This window comes from Trichomonas vaginalis, chromosome VI (assembly GCF_026262505.1).
Source record: "Trichomonas vaginalis G3 chromosome VI, whole genome shotgun sequence".
NCBI lineage: Eukaryota > Parabasalia > Trichomonadida > Trichomonadidae > Trichomonas > Trichomonas vaginalis.
In genome coordinates, this window is record NC_067208.1 from 13058362 (window position 1) to 13073303 (window position 14942).

The following is a 14942-nucleotide window of genomic DNA, read 5'->3' on the forward strand; positions in this document are numbered from 1 at the left end:
AACATTTAAACCAGAACCTACTCCTCAAATAAATCGTAAAACTCCTGCGTTTCCTTACTGAAAAAATAACGTTATTTTTATTTAATATTAAAATTTTTATTTGATTGAAATGACAAATAAAGTCACTGAAGCAATGAAACAAAAGTTTTTGGTAGAATACATTAAATCAGGAACTATTCCAGAAGGTTTTTACATTCATACTATGAAGGATGGTAGAGTTCAGTTTAGAAAGATAAAGCAATCATTAGATAAAGAAGGAATTTTGAGAAAGATTAAACTTCATGAGGACAACATTGCTGAACTTAAGAAGAAGTTAGAAGAGTTGGAGAAAGGAAGAGAGTTATAAAGCAATGAATTCAACAGGGTGAAAAAAGAGGTGAAAAAAGAGGTGAGATCTCACCACTTCACCTAAATTTATTTTTGTGCTATGTTTTCATACGTGTGAGGGTGGTGATATCATTATTTTTTTATATTTATTTTTTATTTTATTTTTATAAATGACGAAAACTATTGAGATAACAAACTACAACGGTCTTCAAGAATTTGTTCTTCGTTCCTCGTGAAAATACATTCTATCAGATACGAGGGAGAAAGGGTAAAGTTAGTTTGAGCGTTTATGAAGGAATGAAGAATGGAAAGTTTATACAAGCATACGATACAAACGGTAAACGTGTTTCATTAGCTTTGTCAAAACTTACTAACATTTATTTTGACAGTGATTTTAACCTATATGAAGAAGAAAGTGAGTCAGAAGATTATGAGCTGTTATGTGAAGCACAGCAATGGGAGGAGTTGCAATACTTTTGTAAGTGAGAACGTTTATTTTTTACATTAGTGAGGTGAAGTGGTTGGTGGCTTTATAAATATTTAAGGTTAAGTTAGTGTTGTCGTTTGTGTTGTAAAATATACGTTAACGGTTTCGTAAAGTGTCAAATTCACATATAATGGGTAAGGTGGAACGCAGTGCCACAGTACACATGATATGTATACTAACTAGAATTGATGTTTTTGTCAAAAATCTTTTAGAAGAAGTTGCACCCAATTACTTTTATCGTATTAAAAACGATTTACTTCAAACGGGTTTTATTCCTTCAATTAGAATTCGCGAGCCTCGATTGACAGATTATAAAACAAAATTGAAAAGAGAAGTTCAATCACGTTTATACCAAGTATTAAATTTTGTTCAGAATCAAGAAGCCAATTTGAATCCATTAAGATTTTTATTGGAAAATGCTGAAGAAAAACTTTCTCAAATAAATGAGAAGATACAAAATTCAATTACATATTTAAGATCGTTTGAACTTCCAAATGAATTGTTAGATACGTATATGTTAGAAATTAATGAATTTTGTTATAATTCTCCAGATTATATTTTAGAACATTTCGAAGAATTTTTGGAGGATTTCAAAGAAAAGAATAATTTAATAGACTAAAAAATTTATTATTTTTATTTATTGTGAATTTTAATTGTCACTTTTTAACCGTTACTCCCTATTGAAAGTGTCACTTTTTGGGTATCACTTTTTGGGAAATTCTTATATACTCGTCTCCCGGAATGATACACTGTGACCGACAAGAGTGCACAATACACTCTTGCCGGTCAAAGTTTTGCAATCAGAATAAGATTGCATAAGATTGTGTCATTCTGGGAGACATGCAGTGACAATGTCTCCCGGAATGATACACTGTGACCGACAAGAGTGCACAATACACTCTTGCCGGTCAAAGTTTTGCAATCAGAATAAGATTGCATAAGATTGTGTCATTCTGGGAGACATGCAGTGACAATGTCTCCCGGAATGATACACTGTGACCGACAAGAGTGCACAATACACTCTTGCCGGTCAAAGTTTTGCAATCAGAATAAGATTGCATAAGATTGTGTCATTCTGGGAGACATGCAGTGACAATGTCTCCCGGAATGATACACTGTGACCGACAAGAGTGCACAATACACTCTTGCCGGTCAAAGTTTTGCAATCAGAATAAGATTGCATAAGATTGTGTCATTCTGGGAGACATGCAGTGACAATGTCTCCCGGAATGATACACTGTGACCGACAAGAGTGCACAATACACTCTTGCCGGTCAAAGTTTTGCAATCAGAATAAGATTGCATAAGATTGTGTCATTCTGGGAGACATGCAGTGACAATGTCTCCCGGAATGATACACTGTGACCGACAAGAGTGCACAATACACTCTTGCCGGTCAAAGTTTTGCAATCAAAATAAGATTGCATAAGATTGTGTCATTCTGGGAGACATGCAGTGACAATGTCTCCCGGAATGATACACTGTGACCGACAAGAGTGCACAATACACTCTTGCCGGTCAAAGTTTTGCAATCAGAATAAGATTGCATAAGATTGTGTCATTCTGGGAGACATGCAGTGACAATGTCTCCCGGAATGATACACTGTGACCGACAAGAGTGCACAATACACTCTTGCCGGTCAAAGTTTTGCAATCAAAATAAGATTGCATAAGATTGTGTCATTCTGGGAGACATGCAGTGACAATGTCTCCCGGAATGATACACTGTGACCGACAAGAGTGCACAATACACTCTTGCCGGTCAAAGTTTTGCAATCAGAATAAGATTGCATAAGATTGTGTCATTCTGGAGACATGCAGTGACAATGTCTCCCGGAATGATACACTGTGACCGACAAGAGTGCACAATACACTCTTGCCGGTCAAAGTTTTGCAATCAAAATAAGATTGCATAAGATTGTGTCATTCTGGGAGACATGCAGTGACAATGTCTCCCGGAATGATACACTGTGACCGACAAGAGTGCACAATACACTCTTGCCGGTCAAAGTTTTGCAATCAGAATAAGATTGCATAAGATTGTGTCATTCTGGGAGACATGCAGTGACAATGTCTCCCGGAATGATACACTGTGACCGACAAGAGTGCACAATACACTCTTGCCGGTCAAAGTTTTGCAATCAGAATAAGATTGCATAAGATTGTGTCATTCTGGGAGACATGCAGTGACAATGTCTCCCGGAATGATACACTGTGACCGACAAGAGTGCACAATACACTCTTGCCGGTCAAAGTTTTGCAATCAAAATAAGATTGCATAAGATTGTGTCATTCTGGGAGACATGCAGTGACAATGTCTCCCGGAATGATACACTGTGACCGACAAGAGTGCACAATACACTCTTGCCGGTCAAAGTTTTGCAATCAGAATAAGATTGCATAAGATTGTGTCATTCTGGGAGACATGCAGTGACAATGTCTCCCGGAATGATACACTGTGACCGACAAGAGTGCACAATACACTCTTGCCGGTCAAAGTTTTGCAATCAGAATAAGATTGCATAAGATTGTGTCATTCTGGGAGACATGCAGTGACAATGTCTCCCGGAATGATACACTGTGACCGACAAGAGTGCACAATACACTCTTGCCGGTCAAAGTTTTGCAATCAAAATAAGATTGCATAAGATTGTGTCATTCTGGGAGACATGCAGTGACAATGTCTCCCGGAATGATACACTGTGACCGACAAGAGTGCACAATACACTCTTGCCGGTCAAACTTCCGCATTCAAGTTATGAATGCGGAAGATTGTGTCATTCTGGGAGACATGCACTGGCAAATGCCCACTAGAATGGCACATGCAGACCGACAATAGTCCACTGAAGCACTTTGTCGGTCGGAATTCAATGATATTATTCGGAAAATATCTATAATATATATATATTTATGAATATACATCTTTGTTTTTCCATTAATAATAACAATTATTTTCATAAACAAACAAAAAATAATCTCTAAATTTGAATACAAATTTTTTTGTTTTAACTAAAATTGTTTGAATTAATTTCGAGACTCCTAATATAAATAAACACAATTTTAAGCTCGCTAACACTCAAATTTCTGATATTTACAAATTATTAAAAAACATATGTTCATAATAGAATTAATTCAAATCCTAATTTTCCATAATTGAATCAAAAAAAAGTCTCATCACACTTTTCAATGCTCGATTTTTAAAAACTGTTTAAAAATGGAGCTTATATTGAAATAGTGTAGAGACTAAAAATTACCTCAGACTTTTCAGAGGATTGAGTTTCCACTCAATCCTCTGAAAAGTCTGAGGTAATTTGCAAAATTAATTTTCGAAAATTTTGTAATTTTTCAAAATTTAAACGTGTCGTTTCGAATTTCGAAAATCGTAAAATTTTGGCGGGATAAATTTCAATACTATTCAATTTTCAATTAGATTTAAAATGTTTTTGGCGCTATTGGTTTTGACACTTCATTTTCCCGATAATGCGTGAACTATGTAGTTACCTACATCATAGGATGCTCCATGCATCAGATCCAGTGCACGGGATCTGTTTTATGAAGCAAAACTTATATTTTCTTAAGTTTCTAAGATTCACGCACCTCCTGAGAGGGATAACTGTTATGTTTACGGGAAAATTATATCAAAAACATAACAGATTTGTCAATGTTTATCATCAGATAAGCATTGATTAAATTTTCGTTGATTTATCAACGAAAATAACACCATTGGTTTTGTCTAATAAATCAATGGTGTAGCCAGCAAGAAACGCAAATTTTTGCTGGCTTATTTAAATGCATCAAATTGGATTGCTACTTACTAGCATTTCAATTTGATGCATAATATCAATCCCTCTCAGGAGGCATATAGTATATATAATTATCAATTAGATTCTATTTTTTTTTAATTTATTAAAAAAAAAAGATACGAATCCTGCCGGCAAACATTATATGGGCACCATCGTTGATGGAGAACGAAGAAATTTCTTCGTTCGGAGATCGTTTGCCATCTCCAGTAGGATGTTGAATAACATAAATATAAATTTTTTAAAAATATTTCGTATCAAGAATCTAGTATATTGAAAATTTCGAATAATCCATGGTTTGATCCGCGCTTTTTTTTCCCATGAATGTTTAGCTCAATGTAGGTCAGGTATGTGGGGCTTCCAGGGGCTGCGCCCCTTCTAGCCCCTAAAACTGACAAAACTTTGACCGAGTAGTTTTTTGTGCTGAACAAAAAGTGTCATATAAACATCTGTCAAAAACCGCTTTTTAACTTCACTTAAAATGCCACGTAAGCTACGTAAGAATATACGTAAGAGGAAGGGAGCATTGAAACATCCAATAGTAAAACTGACACCACAACAACAGTTGCAACAACAAATGATGAATGACCCCACTATGTTGCAACAAATGTCAAGCAACCCTATGCTTTTAAACCGAGTTATTGGTGCACAGAGTGGAGGTTTAAGAGCGGCACTTTTAGCGAAAATGGCAGGCTATGGTGGAGCTGCAGACGGAACAGCTTATAACCCTCAAAGTCAAATGAATTTGAGTTCACTCAAAAATCAAATAACAGATGTCAAAAAGTCAAACATAGACATACAGAAACAAATAAGTGAAAACGAAAAGAAACTAGAATATGACAGACACACAAAGAAACTCAATGAGTTAAACGTAGAGAAAAAGAAGAAAGAAGAACAACTGAAAGAACTAAGTACAGAGGAATATGCGAAAAAAGTGTCAGAAAAAGCAGCAGAAGTAGCAAAAATGGAACAAGATGTTATAAATTTGAAAAACCATACTACTCAATATAAAGTACTGAAAGATGAAGAGATAAAACAAAAAGCCCTGAAGACATATATGGATAGCGATGAGTATAAAAAAGAAGTTGAAGCAAATGTAAAGGCAGAAAAACTTTTACAGTTGCAAAACCAAACCGTACAGTATGAAAACTTAGCACAAGAAAGTAAAAATAACGACGCAGCCATGCAAAAGGCAATGAAAAGCGCAGAATATATAAAAGCTAATAATGACTGGTTAGATGCCCAAGCCAACGCCAAAGCAGCCCAACTTATAGGGTCAATAAGGACAAAAATACAAGCGGATGAAGACAGTTCAAATGAAGCTTTAATGAATGCTGACTTTAAGAATGCCTTCGAAGCTCTTCATAGTAAGGTGAAACTAGTGAACGACTTCTCATCTGGAAAGAAACTGAAGTCTGAAGGTTTCGACAAAGAGTTAAGAGAAGTAGCACAAAATATGACGAAAATAACAGATGCAGCAACGAGACAGGCAGTTCAAAGTGCCTATGACGCCGTTAGAGCAACTGTTGTGGAAAGTCAAGAAAAAGAGTTACAACAGACCAAAACAGACCTAGTAAATGCTTTCTTAAAAACGAAAAGTCAGGTAGGACATTATGCTGCAGATGGAACATATGTGCCAGCTGGTGGAACTTATATACCAGCTGGTGGAACTTATATACTAGCTAGTGGAACTTATATACCACCAAACCCTCCAAGAGAAGCACCTGCACCAGGACTACCTAAAACATTTACATCGTCACATGGACACAGACACAGGCATGCACCAAAACCAACACAACAACCAACAGTTCAAAATCCAGCACAACAACAACAACCAACAGTTCAAAATCCAGCACCACAACCAACAGTTCAAAACACTGCACAGCAACCAACAGTTCAAAACCCTGCACAACAACAACCACAACCAGAGCAAGGACATAAAAGAAGTAGAGAACAAGGAAACCAAGAATTCTTAAAAATGCTTAAGGAAGATTATGGTTACCCAGATACTCTTGACTTTAGTGACAGATATAAAGAAGCTATTAGAAAGTTCAAGGAAGGAAATACTGACCCGAACCTATTTAGCTTTATGGTTCAGCACCAAATGGGATATAATTTCAAACCTGGAAAATACAAACTCGCTAAGGGATATGATTTAATAGCATATCATCCAAATGACATGAATGAATTTACTCCAAGATATTTGGTGTCAGAGATAAATGATAATTCAACTCTCTTCATGAAACGCGTAAAAAATAGAGACGGAACGAAAGAAGAAAGGCTTATGAATGCGGATGACTTAAATAGGGAACTTGTTGAAAACGGTCTCGGAATATATGAAATGCCAGCAGATGAGGTACAAGAAACTCAACAGGAAGAAGTTCAGATACAACCAGACATGGAAGAAATAGTTCAGCAACAACAGCTAGAAGAGCCTGAAGGAAACGAACAAGTCCCTCCTTTGGAAACTAACTTCACAGAACTAGATGAAGATTTGGAACAGCCGAAAAATCTTGACCCTCAACAAGTGTATGCGGAGAATATGGAATCTTTCCAAGAGTCTAAGAAAAATTCGGCTGACATAGTAGAAGAATATCGAAAAATGTTCGCCGACATACAAAAGACTCCAACATCAGATGAAAATATTCAGCATAGAATGGAAGTACTGAAAGAAAATGTACGCAAATACAACAATCCTTTTTACTTACGACCATATAACGTTCAATCTTTGGCTGAACTCGGTGAAAATAAAAGGTTAAATTTCAACAAAACATATAGAAATGAAACATTGTTTAAAGTTCATTCAGAACCTAACCAATATGGAAACAAACCTACTTTTGTTTCTGCAGACTATGGAACTACAATGAGATGGGGTCATAAAGCTAATCCGGATAGGTGGTTCATAAACTTACAACCACAATTCCAAGAAGTTGTAGACGCAATGGAAGTGAATGGTGAACGAGATATAGCTGGTATTTTAAGCGCGGCTTTAATGCCATTGAAAGATATGAAACATGCAGATATTTTGGACCAGTATGAAATGAACATGGCTGATGGAAATATAACACCTGACGTTCTAGAACATTTATCTCAAAGAACTACACAGAACCATAGAGATGGTATATTTGGTGAAGAGTTTAGAAAGAAAGTTAGGGAGAGAGAAGGAAGAGAACCTATTGTACATGACCTTGCAAACGAAAGTTTACAAAATGTCATAAAAACTTACTTTGCAGACAATGAACCGAGAAGGGATGAATATTTAAGAAAACTCAAATGGACAGTACCAAATGAAATGTTAGTATTGAAAAACATGTTCCTTGACAAAATAAAACCAACTACAGAAATAAACGACGCAAGACTGAAAGATTGGGTAAAAGCTTTCCCATTCACAAAAGATATAGTTGGTAACATGGAAAGAAAACCAGAATGGCTACAAAAACATATATTTGGAAACGAGCTTATTCCATATGGACAAGCTCTGTTTGAAGAGCTTGAACCGGAAACTCAGTTAGTATACAAGTCTCGTGTATGGAGGCACTGCGTTCCTCCATACGCAATACTTGTGAATTTGACACTTTACAAAACCGTTAACGTATATTTTACAACACAAACACAAACACCAACTTAACCTTAAATATTTATAAAGCCGCCAACCACTTCACCTCACTACTGTAAAAAATAAACGTTCTCACTTACAAAAGTATTGCAACTCTTCCCATTGCTGTGCTTCACACAATAGTTCATATTCTTCAGTATCGCTGCTGTCGCTCCAATCGTCAGTTAGTATACAAGTCTCGTGTATGGAGGCACTGCGTTCCTCCATACGCAATACTTGTGAATTTGACACTTTACAAAACCGTTAACGTATATTTTACAACACAAACACAAACACCAACTTAACCTTAAATATTTATAAAGCCGCCAACCACTTCACCTCACTACTGTAAAAAATAAACGTTCTCACTTACAAAAGTATTGCAACTCTTCCCATTGCTGTGCTTCACACAATAGTTCATATTCTTCAGTATCGCTGCTGTCGCTCCAATCGTCAGAGTCAAAGTCACTGTCAAAATAAATGTTAGTAAGTTTTGACAAAGCTAATGAAACACGCTTACCGTTTGTATCGTATGCTTGTATAAACTTTCCATTCTTCATTCCTTCATAAACGCTCAAACTAACTTTACCCTTTCTCCCTCGTATCTGATAGAATGTATTTTCACGAGGAACGAAGAACAAATTCTTGAACTCATGACCGTTGTAGTTTGTTATCTCAATAGTTTTCGTCATTTACATCCAAATAAAATAAAAATAAAATAAAAAATAAACTTAAAATTAATGATATCACCACCCTCACACGTATGAAAACATAGCACAAAAATAAATTTAGGTGAAGTGGTGAGATCTCACCTCTTTTTTCACCTGTTTTTTCACCCACTTGAATTCATTGCTTTATAACTCTCTTCCTTGGTTTCTTTTTAGTTGCTTTCTTCACGTCTGTCTCCAACTTGACTGTCTTTCTTCTTCGTCCGTAATGATACCAGTTACTTCCACCAGTCAATGGGTCAAATGGTCGTTCATAAGGGTTTCCATACATTCCATAAGGTCCGTATGGATAAACCGCTGGTGGAGAAGAAACATTTTCTTTAGTTCCATCGACTCTATTTAAATGCATTGTTTCACCTTTCATCTGGTCATTAAAGTCTTTTGCGTGTTTTGCAAACTCATCGTCCTTTCCTAAAGCATTTTCTGACTCAGTCGCAACCAAATTGGATGCTTTATTTATGAGCCCTATTTTATTTAATCTTAACTTCTTTGCAACCCAGCCTCCAATCTTTCCTTTATTTGCGTCTAATGTCTTTGAAACCCTTCCTCCACTCATTTTATTTACTGCGTCATAAGCTCCAAGTGCTTTTGCTCCAAATGCTAATGCTTTTGTTCCCATTGCGCCTAAAGCTGCCCAAGCTACCATTTACACCATATTAAAATCATCTCTCTTCAATATTATCTCATAAAAGTTCTCGTTACTGGAGAAAGTCAATGAAACATAAACATTCTCACGTGCTTCGCCCTCACCGCTTTGCGGTCTATCTAACTTATTTCTTATATCATCTATACGCTTCAAAATGTCTGAACAATTGCTAACATCTTCTACAACAGTTATTTCATCATGAATGACCTTCAAGAACAAGCTCATTTAATATGCTATTAAAATCATCTCAATAATGAGTCCATCCTTTCCGTCTTTGGGTAGCACAACATCTTTCATTGAAGAAGGTTCGACAAGTCTTATGTTAAACTTACTGACAAAGTTTGTTATACTATAATGCTTCGGCGGCGAATACATGTAGTTTGAAAGACATAATATAGATTCTTCAGCAAATTCACTTATACTGGATTTTATAACAATGTTCTCACGAGACCAAACGCCACCAATTGACAATCTTGTAAGCAATCCTGCTGAACCTTCAACTGTAAACGTCGATGGTAACATTCCACGAAGGTCATCTATTGACATCGTTGAGTCACTGTATTTAAATATTTTCTTAAAGCAATCGTCATTATCTAACCATGCAATAGCTTTGAAGTTTTCATTCGAATATACATCTGCTTCATTAAATGTAAAACCTGACTTCTTTGCAGAGATGACTTTAAAATCTATTGAGTTTGTTTCAAAATTATATGCTATGGTAACTTCTGAAGGTAATGGATGTCCTTCCGCAGTCAGTTGTTCTCTCACTACCGTTTGAAGCTTTGTGTTAAAAACTTTCATGTCATCCCTGTGTCTAGGTTCACATACACAGCAACAGGAAAACTATCTTGCTTCTTTGTTTCATCATTATACCTCAAAACATTAAAGTTCTTCAATAATATTGTTCTTCCTGCTGGAATACTTCGAACCTGTCTTATTTCAATAGCTTTCTCACCTCCTACATACTCTACCCAGTGTCTTGGATATTCATAAGTATACTGACTTTCTTGAATTTTGGTTGGTTTCATCATAACATGTTCATAGTATATCTTTATACTCTTGTCAGTTAGACTCGGTGCTATGTTCTGAATATTTCTGACTTGCATTTTTAATGGAGATAAAATGAAGCATTTAATACATGACGTAGATGAAGACATGAATGAAAGCAGTGAAAAGCTCAACAGTTCTCTCATTCTTCCTTTCAGTAAGGACTATGAGTTCTGTTCAAATGGTGTTTATTTCTATTGTGGAAAGATGGGTTCAGGTAAGACATTTAACCTCATTCGTCATATACTCATAACAGAACGTTTAGGAAATGACTCTTACTATGACCAAATCATTATATCAGCAACTTCAGACTCTATGGATTCAACAGCGAAAACATTTATGTCAAAAGTTCAAGCCTCTGTCGTTAAAGTTCCAGATAGCGAACTCATTGAATTTCTTCAACGTTACATTCGACGTAAGAGAAAATATTATGCTATTGTAGAGTTCATACAGTCAGGAATGCAAAAGACTTCAGAAGAGATGGAAAGAATTATTGACAAACACCACTTACGTCAATACTCAGGAGTTTACGATATGAAACGACTGACAAACTACATTCTATCAAAACTTTCAAAATACCCCTTCAAAAAGTATCCTTCAAACACTTTATTAGTTTGTGACGACTTCGCCGGAAAAGGTTTAGTGTCAAAACCAGACTCACCATTAGCTAACATCATAACTAAAGTCAGACATTACCATTTAACTGTAGCAATACTTATGCAAACATGGCGTTTTCTTGCTTTAAACATAAAACGTCTCATAACTGACTTCGTTATCTTTCAAGGTTTCTCACGTTATGATATTGAACTCATTTGGAAACAGTCAGGTATAACATTACCTTTTGAAGAAATTTGGGAAGCATATAAGTCTCTCATCTCTCCTCGTTCATACCTTGAGATTCATATCATGACTAATACCATTAAAGTCAAAAATATTCCATGGGAACGACCAACATTGTTTTAAAGTTTAACCTTCAATTGACTGATGGTAAACAAATTCCATGCATCTCTGTCGCCATTTCTGTTAATATTTTTGCTGTCATTCATATCATCCACTTCCCCATCCGTTAGCTTTTGAGGATATGTGTTAGAATAGCTGTTCTTAAATGAAGGCTTTTCACCTTTGAGAGCATAAACTCTATAACTTTCTGCATACTTTATGTTTGAACCTCCTGAGCCATCATTGACATAAATTTTTATAGGCTTCCACCCTTTGTTCATATTCCTGCTTCTTCCCTTTGCTCTTTTGTTCAGTAGTTCTACATCTTTATACACAGCACCTGTCTCAGTGAATTCAACAATATTTTCATTCGTTAGCTTTACATTCAAACCCTTGTCGAGTATATTGTTCATTTCATACATATAAAAGGTTTTTATTCTATATGAAATGAGAAGCAAATCCATCTTAGCTGGTGCCGTTAATGTTCCAATTGAACCAACATCAAATGTTGACTCACGAACGACAAACAATATTGTCATAAAGAACTATAGTTCGGAGTGTTTGAAAGAAAAAGAACCAGAGCTGAAATCCGTGAATTTAAACACAGCTTCAAACGCTAACGCTACATCAGATGTTAAGTTAGAGTATCCACCACTGGACCAAATTCTTTCAAGAGAAGCCAACGACAATCCTTACACAAATGTTCAAACAAATCCTTCAGATAACGTAGACCATTACCTTCTTCAGTTATACCAAACAATTTTACTCAAAGACGATAAGAAGCTTTTGATAAATCTTATAAGTAAGAACCAAATAATTCTAACAAAGGAGGACCTTGAAAATGTTATATCACGAAATAACAGGAAAGCAATGTGTCATTGACTATCTCGACCCTGAAATCGAATGCTGTGGTCAAACGCCAATATTCATGAAAATAGGTAAATCCGCATCATTGAAACACCAGGAACTACAGGAGTTGAGTTTAAGTATAAATATTCGAACGAGTATACAAAACTTTCAACAGAATATAAGCTTTGTTTGAAATATGTTTTAGTAAATTAAAGCAACTTATAGTATCTATCCAAAACTTCTTCAACAGTATCGAACTCATCTTCATAATGCAAACCTAATCTTATTGACTTGGTGCAGTTTTCACTAACACAATATTTTTCTGTTCTCTTGACTGACATAACTAATTCATTTGTTTCATCAAACAGCAACAACCAAAGTTCATGACCTAATACATAACATTCATACTTTATATTTTTAGCTCTGAGTTCTCTTGTAAGCTGTTGCATTTAATATTTTCTAAAAAGTCAACTTCAACAGTCATTCGCACTGGTGCCTTCAGTTCTACAGGCTCTCCTTGAAAGTCAACAAGTCTGAATTGCATGTCTTTCAAATTATGAGGACTAATGCGAACCCATTTACCTAAATGAGTTGCTATGACAGGAACGTTTGGAATGAACATTGAATTGACTGCATAACAGAAGGATTTATATTCTACTGAACCTTTACTATTAACTCCTGAAATACTGTGACATTAGCTATTTTTGACTCAATGTACAAACAATTACCATAACATACGTATGGAACAGATTTCATCTCAATCGTTTGTCAACACTTTTCAAAGGAAATGTCATATGGTATGCTCCCAAAAGAAGTTGTACTCTATGACTCATTCTTGGTATCTTAAACTCCTTCGCATAACTGAACTTCAAAAACTCCTGCAATAAGTTTAACATTCATTAAGTTTTCTTCGTTATCCTTGTTTATTGTAGTATTTATGAGAGCATTTAACACTCCAGCTAATGTTTCCATCTTATATTCTACATTATTGTGAAATCTTATTTCGTGCTTCTTTCCATCTATTTCAAGCTCCATGAAATCTGTTTCATCTGTTATAACGAATGAAGCGATAGTATTGAAGTCAACCATTTCTGAATGCAAGTGGCTCATTCTGTAGACCTAAGTTTGTTTGTAGCTTTACTGTCCCGTATTCGTTTGGGTCTGTACTTTGCAAATAGAACAACATTTTATTCTCATTAAAATATGAGTATAGCTGCATATGCGTATGAAGCTGACAGAGCTAAACGTTTATATTTTGGTCAATACTCTCTCACACTTACTGACAAATATATTGTTATCAGTGATGGAAATACGAGAAATACATAACATGGAAGGACTATGAAAAGTTTGACCCTATTTAACTCCATGTACAATGCCATTCATTGTAAATGGTGAAGTTGTCATGAAGAACGACACGACAGTATATAAGTCTGTATATGAAGCGTTAGAATATATGTTGAATTATAATCCCGAAAGATTTGACCCAAGCACTACACCATGTGCAATGCCTTTTATTAAGGACGGTGAAATCGTAAGAGTTCCGGATTCAACGGTTTATACTGCTGTTCAAAACAGTTTACAAAACATTTTAGCGAATATCTTTAATTCAGAAACTACAGAAATAAAATTACCGTATATAACAGATGCTAAAGAAATTAAATCAAAAACAACAACATTATTTACGTCACTTAATGATTTAATGACTTATATCATTAATATTCCTGCACCAACTACAGCATTTGATCCAAACTCGACGGTTTGCAGTGTACCTTTCATAAATGACAGTTCAGTAATTGTTTTAAGGGATTCAACAGTTAATGAATCATTAAAGGCGTCATTAATGAAAATCATTGATTTTAACTCATTCACGAATACATATAATTCATTCATTAATGTTTCATATACTTCTAAAGAAGGTGAGCCAAAAAATTGATAAAGCGGTGTATGAAATAAAAGCATCAACGACGAAATTGAATTCGTTAACTTTTGACGGTGATAGTTTCGTTAATGACATAACATCGGGGAAAACAATTTTAACGAAAGAATACTTAAAATCTCATGTTAGTGAGTTCGTTGAAATTGAAAAAGAAGTGGAATTAAGTTCGATCCACTGAGTTTTCATTTTCAGCTTAGCGAATGCGGGTGTTAGTTTCGCTGAATGGACAACTATACAGAGTGAAATAAATGCAATATGGACGTTTTTGGGTCAAAACGGGAATGGGTGAGCTTGTAAATGCTTGCAAGAACATTAGGTGAAACAGGAAATTTTGTAGATGGTTTAAAAGACTTGTTTCAAATGTTTTAACAAACACAAAGAAATTATTTAGATATACCGTACATAACGGACGGATTTTCGAACAGATAGCAACAAACCCTCCGGTTATGGCTGCGTTGATGATGGTTAGAGATATAAAACCACGTAACGACGGGAACGAAGAACATGAACAACAGGATACTGGTCGGGTTATTCGAGACATTAAAAACGTGTATCCTGAAGTTATTGATTTATTTAGAGGAGTTAATG

General features: G+C 35.4%; 7 protein-coding genes across 7 annotated transcripts, besides 3 other annotated features; 4 read left to right on the plus strand and 3 right to left on the minus strand.

Moving 5' to 3' along the window:
* Positions 1 to 1001: part of a mobile genetic element that runs on past the window's edge.
* TVAGG3_0856580 (uncharacterized protein) lies at positions 110 to 346 on the plus strand (the record flags this gene model as incomplete). The annotated part of the gene is made up of 1 exon (XM_051249536.1): positions 110 to 346. One exon carries the CDS (start codon positions 110 to 112, stop codon positions 344 to 346), a length of 237 nt encoding a protein of 78 aa, XP_051085011.1.
* Positions 996 to 1545: a mobile genetic element.
* Positions 1546 to 5095: 3550 nt separating this feature from the next.
* Positions 5096 to 5626, plus strand: TVAGG3_0856600 (protein of unknown function, DUF4106 family; the record flags this gene model as incomplete). Its single annotated transcript, XM_051249537.1, has 1 exon — positions 5096 to 5626. A coding segment is annotated over one exon (531 nt), but the record flags the coding sequence as incomplete, so codon positions are not given.
* A 171-nt stretch (positions 5627 to 5797) lies between these two features.
* Positions 5798 to 7066, plus strand: TVAGG3_0856610 (protein of unknown function, DUF4106 family; the record flags this gene model as incomplete). Its single annotated transcript, XM_051249538.1, has 1 exon — positions 5798 to 7066. A coding segment is annotated over one exon (1269 nt), but the record flags the coding sequence as incomplete, so codon positions are not given.
* Positions 7067 to 8120: 1054 nt separating this feature from the next.
* Positions 8121 to 14942: part of a mobile genetic element that runs on past the window's edge.
* On the minus strand, positions 8575 to 8901 carry TVAGG3_0856630 (uncharacterized protein; the record flags this gene model as incomplete). The annotated part of the gene is made up of 1 exon (XM_051249539.1): positions 8575 to 8901. One exon carries the CDS (start codon positions 8899 to 8901, stop codon positions 8575 to 8577), a length of 327 nt encoding a protein of 108 aa, XP_051085014.1.
* On the minus strand, positions 9056 to 9583 carry TVAGG3_0856640 (protein of unknown function, DUF4107 family; the record flags this gene model as incomplete). The annotated part of the gene is made up of 1 exon (XM_001312740.2): positions 9056 to 9583. The coding sequence occupies one exon, from the start codon at positions 9581 to 9583 to the stop codon at positions 9056 to 9058; it is 528 nt and encodes a 175-aa protein (XP_001312741.2).
* On the minus strand, positions 9809 to 10384 carry TVAGG3_0856650 (uncharacterized protein; the record flags this gene model as incomplete). The annotated part of the gene is made up of 1 exon (XM_051249540.1): positions 9809 to 10384. The coding sequence occupies one exon, from the start codon at positions 10382 to 10384 to the stop codon at positions 9809 to 9811; it is 576 nt and encodes a 191-aa protein (XP_051085015.1).
* Positions 10739 to 11089, plus strand: TVAGG3_0856660 (uncharacterized protein; the record flags this gene model as incomplete). Its single annotated transcript, XM_051249541.1, has 1 exon — positions 10739 to 11089. A coding segment is annotated over one exon (351 nt), but the record flags the coding sequence as incomplete, so codon positions are not given.